The sequence below is a fragment of the Myotis yumanensis genome, unplaced genomic scaffold (assembly GCF_028538775.1).
Source record: "Myotis yumanensis isolate MYYU_CA2020_CCGP unplaced genomic scaffold, mMyoYum1.0.hap1 SCAF_13, whole genome shotgun sequence".
Lineage (NCBI taxonomy): Eukaryota > Metazoa > Chordata > Mammalia > Chiroptera > Vespertilionidae > Myotis > Myotis yumanensis.
The window spans coordinates 22,042,909-22,060,285 of NW_027223764.1; the positions used below are offsets into that span (position 1 = coordinate 22,042,909).

At 37.2% G+C, this 17,377-nt stretch overlaps 1 protein-coding gene across 3 annotated transcripts in view; it reads right to left on the reverse strand.

Annotated features, from left to right (window-relative positions):
- Positions 1 to 17,377, reverse strand: part of CC2D2B (coiled-coil and C2 domain containing 2B) — a 58,510-nt gene that overhangs the window by 14,834 nt on the left and 26,299 nt on the right. For 2 of the 3 annotated variants that reach the window (XM_070431872.1, XM_070431871.1), the window contains exons 1-3: positions 5,854 to 5,874; positions 4,194 to 4,292; positions 1,541 to 1,738 (exon numbers count right to left, since the gene is read on the reverse strand). In XM_070431872.1, coding sequence (XP_070287973.1) covers positions 1,541 to 1,738; positions 4,194 to 4,292; positions 5,854 to 5,874 — 318 coding nt within the window. Of the gene's footprint in view, positions 1 to 1,540; positions 1,739 to 1,911; positions 2,095 to 4,193; positions 4,293 to 5,853; positions 5,951 to 8,048; positions 8,159 to 9,815; positions 9,817 to 9,988; positions 10,085 to 11,581; positions 11,753 to 13,284; positions 13,377 to 14,223; positions 14,317 to 15,276; positions 15,481 to 16,952; positions 17,092 to 17,377 lie in introns of those variants that run through there. The other variant, XM_070431870.1, reaches the window with a different exon arrangement.

Consider the following 17,377-nt stretch of genomic DNA (forward strand, 5'->3'; position numbering starts at 1 on the left):
TATACCCTAATGGTTCATAGTCTGTGACAAGCAAAGGAGCTAGGATTTACATATTTTAAAAAATATACACAAATGCCCTAGCAGTGCTCTTTCTTTGGTTAGAGCGTTGGCCCCAAGGACTGAAGGGTTCTGGTTTGATTCCAGTCAAGTGCACACACCTGGGTTGCAGGCTCCATCCCTGGCCCTGGAAGGGGCACATGCAGGAGAGGCAACCAATCAATGTGTCTCTTTCACATCGATGTTTCTCTCTGTCTCTACCCCTCCCATCCTCCTAAAAATCCATGGAAAAAATATCCTTGAGTTAGGATTAACAAAAATAAATAAATAAAAGCACACACAAATATTGTCTTTGCAGTAAATCTAAGAGCACTCCTTGGACTTTGGGTGTCAGGAAACATAGGTAGGAAGAAACTCAGGATGGAAAAGCAGAGTGTAATAAAAGGCAACCTAAATTAGAAATTTTATTTTAGCTTAAAGAGTCCAGCTAAGGGAGTTTTATACTGGTCAAATAAATATTCTGCGGAGAGCCAATTGACTCAATCCAACCAGAATAAACAAAAGGTGTGATTTCTCATACATGTCTTTTAATCAAAACTTACTTTTTTCTTAAAGGGGAGACTTATACTTCTGACTTATTTTCCTTTCTCAAAGTGGAAGAAGCTATATCCTCTTCATTTTATATAAAATTAAATGTTGAATATATTTCTCTTTTGTCAGCTGGTAAATAGATGGGCATAAGTCACAGGGGGGTGGGGTAGAAAGTGTTACACTGGCAGTTTATATAGAATAATATAGTTTTCTTCATTCCCACAAACAATGAGAAGCAATCCTTAGAAGAACACTATCCCTTTCGGTACATAACTTTTTATTTTGCCTCGAAGTCAAAGAAATTTTTGTGTCATTTTTCCAAGTTTGATAGGAAAGTTGTGAAGCCAGTATGGTCGCGTGAAGTGGTGTAGCAACAGGGCCCTTCTAGTCCAAGTGGGCAGAAATGAAGGGGGGCAGAGAGGTCTTCCATCTGGGGCTCAGGAGGACACATTGCAACATAGATGGTTTTTCTCTCATGAGCTATCTTTGGGGTTTTTGTGTTGTTCTTTTTTTACATATTTTTATTGATTTTAGAAAGAAAGGGAGAGGGAGAGAGAGAAACATCAATGATGTGAGAGAATCATTAATTGGCTGCCTCCTACACACTGCACACTGGGAATCGAGCCTGCAACCCGGGCATGTGCCCTGACCAGGAATTGACTCCTGGTTCATAGGTCGATGCTCAACCACTGAACCACAATGGCTGGGCTGAAACTGTCTTTGAAGGCAAAACAATTTTAGTAACAAACTTATCCTAAAAATTAATATTAAAAAAATAAACAAGTTTAAAAATATAAATTTGGAGTGATAAAAACGCCTAAAATTTACTCTGGAGATGGTTGCACAATTCTGGGAAGATACTAAAAATCATTGAATTGAACACTTTAGATGGGTTAATTATATGGTACGTGATTTATATCTTAATAAAACGACTAAAATAAATATAACTTACAAGTGTTGCATTGGAATCACGAAGAAATATATCCAGGAGTTGTTGAGGTGGATTTAATGCCTTGATATATCTTGTTACTAAGATTTGTATCCCGTCATGATTAAAAACAGTTGTTGTGATTCTTCGGTTGGGAAATACTGCCTTACAATTTTTTGCAAAAATGTGTGCTCTCTCCAAAACATCTATTTGATCTGAAAACTAAAATCAAGTTTAAAATATCTCAATATTGTACCATACATATTGTTCCCACAGGGAAATATTAAGAACCAATATTTGTTTTTTTGCTAGCTTTGAAATTATTGTTATTGGTTTTTTAAATACTTTACACTTCTTTGATAGTATATGTAAAAATAATTCAAAGTAAAACATACCTTGTCTAGTTCTGGATTACAGGTGACATATGATATTTGAGGTTCAATGGTAGCAAAAATATTTAAAAAGGTACATTCTTTTAAATTCTGCACATTATGATCTTCTTTAGGAGATGTAGAAGTCTTACTCCAAGTATACCCAAGCAAAACTGGTGGAATGTTTACTTGGAATGTTCCATTAATCTGAAAGGATATATCAATATAATAGATTCTGCACGATAAAAATAAACACCAGTCAAATATACTACAGCCCAGCTCAGTCTTCTCCACAGGAGGAAACAGGCTTGCATGGGTATGTGCTGGTTCTACTAATATGTACTTGTACAAGGATGATCAGGTTCTCCATGGCGATCTGTTCACGGACACCCTTGACATTCTGGGTCCCAGTCTAGTATGTACTATGCAAAGAGGGCAGGAGTAAGAAAGGGATGAAATGAGGAAGTTACTGTATCAGAGTATTAAAAACTCTAAAAAAATCTAATTCAGGCTCAGAGAAAATGCTAAAAGACAATGTTACATTTTTCATTAGGTCTAGAAAGAGAAAAAACCTATAGGTCCACAGGAGGGTGTGTGTGTATGTGTGTGTGTGTGTGTGTGTGTATAGAGGAGCTAATTTACAATCATAATAACTAATAATCATAGTTAATAGTTATTGAGCACTTACTATGTGCAAGGCACTGTGCCAAGTGTTTGATATAGATGACATCATTCAATGAGATAGATACAGCTCTTCTCTCTATTTTGTAGATAAGGAAACTGAGGCCCAAAGAATTTACATCACTTATGTAAGATCACAACACAACTGATGAGTAATAGAGCCAGGAATACAACTCAGGTTTGTCCACCTTTGAAGCTCACATTCTGAACCACCTCTCTATCCTGGAGTCTGGCCTGAGACTGAGAAACATCTGCAGGGTTTATGAGTGTAGGAAGCCATGTTCCTCCCAATAACTTAAATCTCTGTTGCTCTTTATCTGCAGCATAAATTTGCAGCATGCTCCCTCATATTATGCAGACATTTCTACTCTCCTCCCTAACATCCATTCTCTTCTCCTTTCTTACCAACAGTTCTAGGTGGCAACATGACAAGTGGTCAAGTCGCATCAACAAAATAAAGAAGTCTGCCAGGATTTTCTGGTGAAGCGTCTGTTTTACTAATACGGGCACTGCCACTTGGTGCTTCACCCTGACTCCTGTCTGCATCATGAATATGAGGCTGGAGGTGCAGTGAACGATCTGCAGTTATAAGGATGCAAGCCACATGATAAGGACAGTAGAACAGAAACACAAAAGCAACTTGGATTCTTGAGCTGCTGCTCTGACACCTAGACTTCTTTTTGGGCGAAATAAATAGACCGGTTACATCAGCCACTATTGGGTTTTCTGTGGCATGGGATCACACATAATTAATACACATAGAAATCCTTGAGTCAAATGCCCTTGTTTGCTTGACAAACTCATTTTTAGGGCTTGCTTCAAAAGTTATCACCTCTGTAAATACTTCCCTGATCTTTCATTCTCCTCCTCATTCCCCTCTTACCCACCCGACCCCTCTGAACAACCCCTTCTTCCTGCTCCAAACCAGAAAGAGTAAGGTGCTCCCTACTGTCTCATTGTACCTATCTCATGCCCCTACCAAAGCCCCACAGCAGTATCAGGTTGTACTGAAATGTTAGTTTTCTTCTATAGACAGTGAACTTCACTAAGATAGAGAAATCATTTCTGAATCTTCTATATCTTGCATAACTCTGTAAGTAAGTAACAGAGCTCCAAATAGAGTCTAGGCTGGAGTTTTTATATTTTGCTGGTCAGGTAGGCATATTCTTGCTACATAACCCATCAGCAGGGCCCCCTGGGAATATAACAGACACCTACCAAGCATCAGTCTCACCACTAATGATACACAATGCTGAGGAGCTGAAGCTCCGGGAACCCATGCTTACAAAGCAGTAGCACTGATCAGAACATTTGTGAATCTGGTCCTATAAAACTATTACATGCAAATATAAATGTTGCTTTAAGATCGAAGGCTAGCTGTCCCAGTCTTTATCAATACACTCTTTAAAGCTTTAAGAAATAAATTTGTGTCTTCTGTTCTAGAGACAGTTAAAACTTTCACACACTCCAACACCCCAATGGCTCTCAAATACAAGATCACTTTAACTGACCTAACAACCTGCCAATCACAGAATGTGATTCCCACTCCCCACCCCCATCAGTAAATGTTTCTATTGGTGAGAGGTAAAAACTTAGAAAATTAGCAAACAATCATTTTCTATTACCTCAGATTGTTGCAGAAGAGCAGAGAAAGGGAAGACAATGGATCCAAGCCAATTCTTTCTTACATATGAATGACCACTGCAGCTCCTGAAACAGTGATCCTGTTAAAATAAATAATAATTTATTTTATACGATGTGATGAATAATTCAAAAACTTGTAAGTATAAAAATCATTCTCTTTCTTTTAAAAAATAAAACAAAGGGTAAATAGAAAAGATCTTTTTCTCACTTTTCGAAATTAAAGCAAAATAATGACTTGTGGAGTTTATGACATATGTATGGCTATTTACATTTTTAATGCAATATTTTTATTATAATAGATATACTCAGGGCAGCAAACTTAAAAAAAATTCCCTAAAGAATATAAAAAAATTGAGGGTGGTGACCTGCAGGAGGCAGCAATCCTAGTTGGCATTAGTGTGAACATCTTCATACTGAATGGGAGGCTGCAACTCCCTCATGCACTTGCTCTTTAATCTAGGGGACTGTTTTTGAACTTGAAGTTGAATTCAGAGAGGAAGGGAGAGGGAGAGAGATAGAAACATCAATGATGAGAGAGAATTATTGATTGGCTACCTCCTGCACGTGCCCTACTGGGGATTGAGCCCGAAACCCAGGCATATGCCCTGACCGGGAATCAAACCATCACCTCCTGGTTCATAGGTCAATGCTCAACCAATGAGCCACACTGGCTGGGCTGTCATATATTAATTGATCAAAAAGGCATGAGTTTATTTCTGGGCTCTCTATTCTGTTCCATTGATCTATACAGTATGTCTGTTCTTATGCCAGTACCATGCTGTTTTGATTACTATGGCCTGGTAGTGTAATTTGATATCAGGTAGCATGATTCCTCCAATTTTGTTCTTCTTTCTCAAGATTGCTGTGGCTATTCTGGGTCTTTTGTGGTTCCATATAAATTTTTGGACTATTAATTCTAGTTCTGTGAAATATGCCATTGGCATCTTGATAGGAATTGCATCAAGATCTGCTTCAACTTCTCTGAGCCTAATCCCCAATCCCTCCATGTAGAATTAATTGCTCCTTCAATAGTGTTGACATATAATTTGCTAGACATTTATATTCAAGTATTTAATCAGAGCCCCAAGAGAGAGGGTATAATGGATATGCATCTTTATACTTTTAGTGTCAACTTCAGTAGGATGGAAATTAACATTTATTTTAGAGCTTGCTATGGTACTAGGCACAGTGTTAGGAACTTTCTGATATCTATGAGGAAGACATTCATAACTTTTAATGTCAGATTGAAGAGAACTGGGTTTTAGGAATCATTTGCTATTTTTTATAGAAGGGGTATATTTTCTTTGATCAGACAGTGGAAAATATATAACCCATTTTTGCTTATCTTTCTATCTTGACTACCAGGAAGCTCACATTTTAATGTAATGTTCAATTGCAGAAATCTACTTCTCCCAAATTCTTGTTATATTTATCCCTTTTCCTTCTATATATGGTTTGTGATCTGTTATTTTTGAACTGTCTTGTCATATGTCTGATTTTATTCCAAGCTGCTCTAAATGCTTTTTAGAAAATGTTAGAAATAAATATTACATCTAAAAGCAAATTTACAAATATGTTACTAGACTTCATTCAGTCAGAAGTTAGCATTATTTTAGCATAATTATAATTGTTGTACTTTACCTCATGTTTTTCAAAAATCATTTCATCAAAAATGTTGATATATATATTATCTTTTATTTTAGATAAACTTGAGAAGCTATAATCATGTCCTGGTGAGCTATAAATAAGAAAAACTTATTTAGATGTTTAATTTATTTTATAAGAGCATTATTCATAAAGTACTATTAAATCACCTGTGTTCTTTTCTGTTATAACATGTAAACTAAGAAAAAACTATGTGCTTTTAAGACATCTGCTATCTTTCATTAAAGCCAGTACATGCTTTGTTATTTATCTTTTTTTATCTCTTAAGGTAACTGAGTGAAGAATAAAAATGTTGTAATGTCAAGCAGAAAGACTTCCTAGTAGAGGCATCCATTGCAAAGAAATTATTTGAAGCTTATTCTCTTTCCCATATTTATTTTCTCCAACCAGAAACTGGGATAGTGGGGTGCATTTAATTTTTCAAACTGTCTGTGGATGGCTTACTTGATTGGAGAAATTTTTGGATGTAGCTGAAAGAATAATGTAGTATATCACAAGCACTGAACTTTCACTATCAGCTCCAGCCTGTACATCAAATCTCAATCAAACTTCTAACAGCTCAGAGAAGTTAAATAACTTGGTCAAGCTAATGTCATCAGCAAGTGACAGAGCCCTCATCTGAACCCAATTAACTGCCTCAAAGGCTAGGATCTTTTCACGATACCAACTGCCACTGACATTATTTGCTGAAGCTTGTTGCTTAAGAAAACAGCTACTATTTCAAAGGGTCTCCAATAGCTTGTATAACTTTCTGAGACCTACAGATACACTGACAACTGGAAAATGTTCATTGAGTTTAGAGAATAATTTTAAAGTTGAATGTTCCTTTTATTTCTAAGTGATAAGCTGACTTCTTTACCCTGCTCCTTCAAGAGTTTCCTTTCATGTTGCAACGTCTAAGACAGGGTAGAAAAGGCAATGCATACTTATTATACTACTAGAGGCCCGGTGCATGAAATTGGTGCATGGGTAGGGTCCCTAGGAGTGGCTGGAGATCAGGGCTGATCAGGGCCTTCCTTCCCTCGGCTGCTGGCTGCCGGCTGCCAGCTGCCAGCTGCCAGCTGGGGTCTTCCTTCGTTCCTTACCACCCCCTGGTGGTCAGCACACATCATAGTGAGTGGTCGAACTTCCGTTGGTCAAACTCCCGAGGGGACAATTTGCATATTAGCCTTTTATTATATAAGATATTAGCAGAAGAGATGATAACTGTCATCCTCAAGTCACTTTGGAGTGTGTCAACTTAGTATGTCCTTTAAATCACTCAAGTCCTATACTATCTTGCATTTTGTATTCTATTCAAACTTGCCTCCAATTTCACAATTTCTCCTCCAAAGTAGAGCTCACAAGGCTAATTACTATTTATTTATTATTACTATCTACCCCATTTGTACATGATTTTTATTCATTAAAATGTCATGTGGAGAAGAGAATGGAGTATCTGAGGCAATGAAAAATGGTAGTTGAATGGCTTTGGCTTAGCTGAACCCTCTGATCTACCTTGTTGTGCTCTAAATGTGTTCTTGGCTTATTTCATTGCTATAATTTCAAGAATGCAACTTCTCTACAGCATTTATATATAAGTTTATCTTATTGACTATTTCATGTTATCCTAAATCTATTTATTTAATACAGTATATTTCTTCTAACTCTAATGTCTAATACACAAATATTTCTACACTACAACCAAATTTTGTACCTTTACAAACTTTTAAACCAAAATATACTTTTATATACTAATTACTTAACATAATATTATACAATATAATATATTTATTTCCCTTTCAATTAATACTCCCTTTCACATTCAAACAGTAAGAAAGGTCAGGGAAGCAGATATCAGACACAAGGCATAAATACCTAATTTATAGTTTTTACCTCTGGAGGGAGAGAAGGAAGATATAATTAGTAATTGGCATAGAGAAGCCTTCAAAAATATTGGCAATATCTACTTTTTAAGATGGAAGGTAGATATACAGGTGTTCATTTTATTTTTCCTGAGAACTTATATTTATATATACATCATATATATTAATATCTATGTAAGAGATATTTCATTATTTAAAAGCCTAAAAAGCAAAGCTTATCTCAACCATTATTTTTAATAAATGGCTCAAAAATAATTATTTATTGTTCTTTTTTTAGGAGCTAAGAAAAAATGGACTCCAACTTACACAAAATCTACTTTAATTTCCTCATTCCAGCATGGATGAGATCCACTTGCAGTACTGGTTTGGTATACAGTGTGTTGAAAGGAAACTTCCACAAAAGGGTGTACAGTATCCTGAAATACATAATAAACAATGACTAGATTTTTGTAATATTTTATATAGTTGATAAAAGATAAAAAGCTAAGGAATTACTTGGTTGCTGGTTGAAAACTAGATGCTTACTTATTCTAGTGTTTCAGATAACTATTATTCTCTCATTCACTTATTAATCATTTATTGGTCCTATTTAATATAGATACTTTTCTAAGATAAATAGCCAGTATGGCTAGGTGGTTAGAGAGTCAGCCCACACATGGAGGGTCTCAGGTTCCATTCCCAGTCAAGGACACATGCCTGAGTTGCAGGTTCAATCCCCATCCCCAGTCAGAGTGTGTGTAGAAGGCAACCAATCAATGTCTCTCCCACAATGGTCTCTCTCTCTCCCTTCCTTCCTCCCTCCTTCCCTTCCTTCTACTCTCTTTAAAAAAAATTAATGGAAAAAATTTCCTTGGGTGAAAATTAACAAAAAAAGATAAATGGAACTTTGCTTTATAGATTTTATAGCTTACTAGAGGCCCAGTGCATGAAATTCATACACTCAGGAGGGGGCGGTCCCTCAGCCTGGCCTGTGCCCTCTTGCAGTCCGAGAGCCTTCGGGGGATGTCCGACTGACAGTTAGGGAGCGGGCCTAAGCCTTCAGTTGGACATCCTTAGTGCTGCCTCAGAGGTGGGAGAGGCTCCCACCTCCACCGCTGTACTTACCATCCGTGAACCTGGCTTCTGGCTGAGTGGTGCTCCCCCTGCAGGAGCACACTGACCACCAGGGGGCAGCTCCTGCATTAAGCATCTGCCCCCTGGTAGTCAGTGCATGTCATAGCAACCGGTCGTTCCGCTGTCAAGCCAAAACCAGCTCTCTGACATCCCCCAAGGGTCCCATATTGCGTGAGGGTGCAGGCCAGGTTGAGGGATCTCACTGGTACATGATCGGGGCTGGGGAGATGCAGGAGGTCGGCTGGCTGGGGAGGGACCCCGGGAGGGCCAGTCTGGCCTGTCTCACTCAGTCCTGATCAGCCGGACCGCAGCAGCAAGTAAACCTACTGGTCAGAGCATCTTCCCCCTGATGGTCAGTGCATGTCATAGCGACTGGTTGACTAGTTGACTGTCTGCCCCCTGATGGTCAGTGCATGTCATAGCAACTGGTTGACTAGTAGACTGTCTGCCCCCTGATGGTCAGTGCATGTCATAGTGAGCAGTTGAGTGGCCTTAGCATATCATTAGCATATTATGCTTTGATTGGTTGAACAGCCAACTGGACGACTGGACACTTAGCACATTAGGCTTTTATTATATAAGATTAGGGGAAATAAACAGGTAAATAAATAATTGCAATGAAATGTGAGAAATAAAATAAAAATATATTCCAGGTATAATAGTTACTCAGGAGAGGGCATGATTAAATTTCTGGGGGTGAGGACAGGAGCTTCACAGAGAAAACACTGCTTGAGCCTGAGCTTAGAAACATTAAGCAGTAATGTGGCCAAGAATACTGAGCTGGGTGGAGGCCACTGCAGGCTAAGGAAAGGGCATGTACATAGGCTTTCTAGAACAGGTGGTAGTCTGATACTGCTGTTGGGTGGAAAGAGATGGGATTTGGCTGACTTGTAGGTAAGGGCCACATCATTACAGATTTTTTGTAGGCATTCTAAGGAGCTTGTACTGTATTCTAAAGACCCTGAGAGCAGGGGAGCAAGAAATGAAAGGGTTAGAATTAGATTTTATAAAGAGCACCTTCATTGTGTTATGGAAAGTAAACTGGAATCCCAACAGATTAGAGACAGAGAAACCAGTAGCAATTCAGGGCAAGCCATTGGAACTACACTTTATAAAAGTACTAAATACTTAACTCATATAAGATCTCTTCTGAGGCCACTGATTTGGTTGTTTCTTTATGTCTGAGGCAAGATATGGATGATATCAGAGAAGTAGATATATCCAAGGGCCTTCTAGAAAAACAATAGAGAGATATCAGTTAGTTTTGGTGGGAGTAGCAGATTTTTGCCTATGCTTATGGACACATATAATCCAGTTACCTGGATTTGACAGTTTGCTTTGATATTCAGATCATAGGTGGTTAGAGCTAAATCCCTGATAATGACTGCTCTAAAGGAGCAGCTCCTAAATGCTGAAATATGGACTGGATTCAGTCTATGATAAAGTTTTCCTCAGCAAAAGGAGAAAAATAAGGCAAATGATACGTCGAGATGATATCCTTCCTATTTTTGGTGTTGCAACATTCTTTCTTTTACGAATTGATGATTATAGGAAATGGTGATGATGCTATGATGTGATTTTACAAGCAGCCTTTGAAATGTGCATTGTTTTAAGAATATCAATTCTATAAATAAATAAGGTTGAATATACATATAGGCAAAACATAAAAAGTTTTAAACTGTAGATTAGTAGCTTGTTAATTAATACTTGTTGTTCATATGCAAAATTTATAGGATGGGGTAAACATGAGATTAGCAAGTAGAGTGTAGAGCAAGCATGTCAAACTCAGGGCTAACATGGGCCAAATAAACAAGGTTTAAGTTTATGTAGGCTGCAAAAAACCAAAAGCTTCAATTTTCATAGAAATGTAGGTTTATTTCGATAGAAATATGCTGAATACAAAGGGCTGAAATAAATGAGTAATCGTTAACATAAAATAATAGAACACTTTAATAAAAATTAATATTTTTTTCTTGAACATTAACTTACCAGACACTGAATAACTGCACAACTTTATATTGGCTGGGCCGCAAAAATATTCGTTGTGGGTCGCATACGGCCCACAAGTTTGACATGCTTGGTGTAGAGCATATATGTGTGAAATATTGATAGAGAGGTATATTTAATATTCCTGAGGTACCTGGATACTAAATAGCCACATACGAACCACACACCAGATTAAATAGGTAAGAGGCACTCAATATTCAGGATACACTAAATATACATAAATAATCAATATTCACAATGCCTTATTTTGGTATCGCTCAATTGTGATACCCACTCTGGCCCTACATATCCTCTACACCAGAAACACAAATAAAGCCCGGGAGCACCTGCAGAAAAGGTGGGTAAGACCTGATTTTTGCAGAAGTCATCTAATATGACAAGTCTAAAAGAGACTCTACTCTCTCCAGTGTTTTAATTCCAATAATGAGAGGGGCCAGTGGCAGAGAATAGTGTAGTTGGCAACAGTTGCTTCACAACTCTTCATAATAGGGAATAGAGATAAAAAGCAAGATATACTTCGGGCATCTCAAACTTGTAAAAACTCTTATTAATACATGACAATGACAATAAGCTTGCCTATCCAAATGAAGACAAACTTTCACTCAGTTTCTGTATATGGAGCATTAATAAAGTGCAAAGATATGCTAATTGGACAGTGTGGAAATTTACATTTAATACAGATCTTTTGTAATCTTAAAAACTGGTGCATATGGCCTTACCTGTGAACTGTTGTTTTCCTGCTGGGTATATTATAAGCCCTCAGGATTCTGACAAGAATCTTAATATCTCCATCACAGATCGTCTGTGCTGCCACTTTTTTCCTTTCTTTCCTCTGAGGCTTTAACTTTCTTTGACGTTCAACAAGCTTGCAAATTGCATGCGTCAACTGGCTAAAGAGTAAACGTGATCAGCCACATATATACAAGATAACTTAGTTTTAAAAGATATCCATTTTTTAAGTTAATTATTGTAAATAAAACCATTATTGTAAGCCATATTTTCTCCATTGTGGAGAGGAGACAGTTGTTTTAAACTCAAGGAAGAAATCATTTTCTGAGCATAGAGGAGATGCTATGTTCACTCTTATGTTAAGAGGGAATGTGATTGCTCCATGCCCTTTGGGTACATGACCCAACAAGAGACAAGGGCAGGATAGGTAATTCCATGAAACATGATATTCTTTCAGAATTTATTTTTATTATTTTTTTTTAAGAATCATTCTCTTAAAAGTGGTTAGAAACTCAGCTTTTCTACATGAATCTGAAAGAGTAGTTACATATGCTGTCAGCCCTGGTGACAAATCCATGAAATTATAGCTCTATGGTCATTCCCCCAAAGACTGAAAATAAAACACAATAGATTTCAGCATCCTAAACCAATGAACTCCTTATTGGTAATACCATGAACCTGCAAGTGGCCCCAGTGTGGTTTCCCAGAAGCATTTCTACTCCTGTTGCTGCCCCTGAGTTTCACAGATGGGACAGTATGAGATTGAATTGCTCCAGCCAAAGACCCCTGTGGATCACAGTGCTCTCCTAGGGCTGAGGACTCAGTTTTGAAAGGGATAGGTTATAAGCTTAGTGTGTGGTACCACCAGCAAGGACTTTTCACTAGCAGTCTCAGGACAGGAAAATCTTAGGGCAAAATAGGTTTGAAACATAAGTATTTCTTTTCTTTCTTGAGCTAAAAACCATCAATAAGGAGAGCATTAAAAACTAAAATACTGCCCTGGCCAATTTGGCTCAGTGGATGGTGCATTGGCCTGCGGACTAAAGGGTCCTGGGTTCGTTCGATTCCGGTCAAGGGCACATGCCTGGGTTGCGGGCTTAATCCCCAATAGGGGGTGTGCAGAAGGCAGCCAATCAATGGTTCTCTCTTATCGTTGATATTTCTATCTCTCTCTCCCTCTTCCTTCCTCTCTGAAATCAATAAAAGTATGTTTTAAAAAAAGCTATAACATTAAAAAAACTAAAATACTATACAATTGAAAATACATATCGTATCGTTATGTCAAGAATGCCATATTAAAATGACCAAATATATTTTAACTCACGATATTTCATTTCATGTTTTATAACTGCATCTTTTTTTAAATATATTTTATTGATTTTTTACAAAGAGGAAGGGAGAGGGATAGAGAGTTAGAAACATCGATGAGAGAGAAACATCGATCAGCTGCCTCCTGCACACCCCCTACTGGGGATGTGCCCACAACCAAGTTACATGCCCTTGACCAGAATCGAACCTGGGACCCTTCAGTCCACAGGCCGACGCTCTATCCACTGAGCCAAACCGGTTAGGGCATAACTGCATCTTTTGATATATAACTTGTTAGTATAAATGTAGAGATCTTATTAGAGGAGTTTGAAGGTATTAACTTAAAGCTTTAGATTTCTTACTTAATAATAATTTTTATATGTACCTTGTAGATACAATTTCTTCATAATCAGCTACAATATCTGATAAGTTAAATTTGCTAACTTTGACAATTCTTTTCATTACCATCTTTCTCATCTACAAAAAAAATTAGAATTTAAGAAATACATAGTTTATAATTTAAGATAAACTATTTACAATACTACTGGTGCCACTATTTTTTCACCCCTTAATTTGTGCAAGCAATGAATGGTAAGGGGGATTAGATAAGTGAAAATATGGTTCTGCTTGTTTCCATTATTAAAATCATTCCTACTCTCACATTCATGTCACACCAAAGCAAGTGTGTGTGTTTTTCTACTTTTTTGTCCTTCCATACCCTTTCATGTCATCTTAAACTCTGTTCTTATCTCTTTTTACACCTATCCTAGCCTAATTTAAGCTCCTTCCTCCCTTTGTCCCCTGAACTGCTGTGATACTACCACATTACTAGTAAAAGTAAAGATTCTGGCAAAATGCTGGTGTATTTCTCAAAATGAACTTTCAGGGTCAAAAAGAGTGCAAATAAGACACTGGGGGGTAGGGGAGGCCAGGGGATTGTCAAGGGCGGGGGGGGCGGGGAAAGAACACATATGTAATACCCTTTGTAATACTTTAAGCAATAAAAAAAAAGAGTGCAAAGTTGTTAATGTTCATGTTTAAGTAGAAAAAGTTAGGATATGAACTAATAATGAGTTTGCTGTCCATTGAAGTAACCTCTGCATCAACAATGTAGATCAACAGTGTACATTTACAGATGGTGTGTAGCTAATTCTGAAAAGGAAGTGAACAGAACAGAAAACCCGTCACTGATCAGAAAGAGGTGATGAGTAAGTAGATTTGTCTGTCTGACTCTCTGGGAAGCCCATAGTACCAAACATCCAGCAGACCAGTTTTCATAAGAGTAAATGCAAACATATTGTTAATATTATTTTGCAGTTGTTACCTTTTTCAGAAAATTGACAGAACTAATCCTTTGGGCGGTAATAGAATTCACGTCTGAAAAGGACATATCCTTCTCTACCTGACTTTCATATTCCTAAACAGAGAATTAAGTTAGTTTCACTTCTTGGATGTCACAGTTCAGATATGACATGCTGCAATAAAATGTTAACTATTTATTTCAGTTCATGTGTGGGAGACATTGGCAACATTCTGGCATTAAAAGAGGAAAACATTTCTTTCAGATTCTCCCACTGATAATTAGCTAAAAACAGTTTCTATTTTGTTTGCTTCTAGGATGTGGTCCCTTCATCTTTTAAAAAAGAGTAATGATTGAGAAAAATTTGCCATTATGAAAATGTGAAGATGATTAATAAATATTCTATAAATATGCTATGGTTATTACAATTGGTTCTTTCTACAGGAATTAGCTCTTACAATCCGCTATCTTAAGACTAGTGATTGTTTAACAACCAGTTATCTGGAAGTGGGGGGGGGGGGCCCAATTTGTAGCAAGTGCTGATTTATGGTGTAAATATTTCCCCAGCAACCAAATTAAACAAATTTAAAGCAGCCAACATGAAGTCAGTGAAGGTGGAGTTGGAAAAAGATGCACATTAGGCTCTGACAGCTGGTGATGGCCGGCTCCCGCACACCACCCCCACATAGCTTAAGACTAAGTCCCCACACCCCCATTTTAAAGTTCCTGAAATTGAGGTGCACTTTATAATCAATGTATACATTTAATGTGGTAGTGTTTCTTTCCCTTATATCCAAAAGTTTCTTTTAAATATGTGTTACATTTTACGATAGCAAAAATACAGTATTTACATAAATTTAGAATACACCTAAAGGATTTCGGCTTTGAAATACTTTGTTTGAACAACTAAGTTGCAAAGTCAAGCTAAGGACTTTCTGGAATTAGGAGATCTGTACATTTTTAATGTTTAAAGAAAGGGGGGAGGTCTGTCTACTGGTTATCAGTTAAAAAAATTAAGACAGATTTAAAGCAGCAAAACATTAACTTACAAATTATACTCAAATAGAAACCACGTACCTGGAAGACTGAGTCTGGAATCTCTCTGTCATAAAGGGGTATTTGCTGCAGAGGGAAAATGCCTAATTGTCCTGCATTTCTAAGCTGCAATAGCCGGAAACGTTTACTCTTTTTCATTTCCTCTTCAGAAACAAAACTTGATTCTTCTTGCAACTGTTCAAGACGAAAATACTTTGGGATCTCCTTCCCTTTATGTTTCATGTACTGTAAAACATAAATAATAAAAGTCTTGACTTAATATATATTAATTTTTAATTAAAAATTTATTTCAACACATTTTAATGTATAAAAATGTCAAACCACTATATTACAAACTGAAACTAATATAATATTGTATACTAACTACATTTAAATTTAAAAAATTAAACAATGGAGAAAGGGAGGCCTCTTCAATAAATCTTGTTGGAATAATTGTAAAGCCACATGCAAAAGAATGAAAACAGACTGCTTTCTGACGCCATACACAAAAATTAACTCAAATGGATTAAAGACTTGAATATAGGATCTGTGCTGAATGAAATAAGGCAGACAGAGAAAGACAAATGCCAGATGATTTCACTTTTATGTAGAATATGAGAGAAAATCACTATTTCTGTATGCCTGTGATCAATTCAGCACATCAGTTGAGAGGCTCTGATCTAGGGACACTTAATTGCAATAACCTATTTAAGCGCTGCTTTATTCAATAAATGCAAATGGGAGTACAGGGTACATGCAAGGAAGAGTGTTAGTTGCCATAAGAGAAATAAATATTTATTTGCTGTAGTCCCACAAGGAAGGATAAAACACAGTAATGACTACAGCATAAGGCAGAATGAAATTAGAACCATAACAGTTATAAAAAGAAAAAGAAAAAAAGTTAACAAGAGGGCAAGGAAAGAAGAGCATATGTTTAACTGAGGTTACCAAAGAAATGTTTATCAGATTTGGAGGATGGATAAGATAGCCTCTATGGGTGGCTTTCTAGGCAGAGGGAATAACATGAATAAAGGTGTGAAGAAAGCATTTTGGGGCACATCTATTCATATTTCTATGAACAATTCAGTTGGCTATAAGGAAGAGTAGGGGAAGTGAATATATAATGGAGTCTTAGAGGGAAGGAATGTGTCTGTAAGCCGTCTTTATATACCTAGCATCTAATAATACAGCAGGCACTCCAGTAGACATGCAATAGATGCTAGTCTGAAGGTCAGCCAGTAGGATGTGCTGTGGGCTGCTTAGTGGCAAAGTACCAACCATTGGGCCTCAAGTAGTACTTCAGTGGCTGAATTTCTTATTGCCTTTATAAAACTGTAAACTGGTTGTAAACTGTGTCTGTCCTGAGATTTACACTTACATGCCTCCTAATGCCTAGAAAAAAATGTGCAGTAAACTATTTTTAAAATAAATTTTTATTGATTTCAGAGAGGAAGGGAGAAGGAGAGGGAGACAGAAACATCAATGATGAGAATCATTGATCGGCTGCCTCCTGTAGGCCCCACATTGGGGATCGAGCCCACAATCCAGGTATGTGCCTTGACTGGGAATTGAACAGTGACCTCCTGGTTCATAGGTGGACTCCAAACCACTGAGCCATGCTGGCCGGGCACAAACTATTTTTAAATAGTTTAAAAGTAAAGGACCCAGAGCTTAGAAAATAGAATATATTTCCAGAATTGATATTTGCTATAACTTACCATAATAAATTCCATTAAATCAGAATATTCTGGATTATTTGGATCAATTCTGACTTCATTTGCCCATTCAAAAAGCTTCTGTGTATTAATGAGCCATGGAATTCCAGGATCGCCTCTTGCATCTACATTTCTTAACACACTAACAGAGAGAAAAATATTCGTGACTGTGCATACAACATGCAGGTTATGTATTTGTTAGTATTTCCCCAGCATAGGGAACAGCGTTATAAATACCCATTTCAGGTATTTAAACATAATACTTACCCATCCCCTACATTTAAGTATAAAATAGAAGGTTTACATGTGATATGTCTTCTGGGTCTTCTGAGAATATTCTAACTTGTGTCATAGAGTTTTGATAAGTGTCCACCCCCCTCCCTTCAGTTGAGAGGCTCTGATCTAAGGAACCCTTCTGATCATAACCC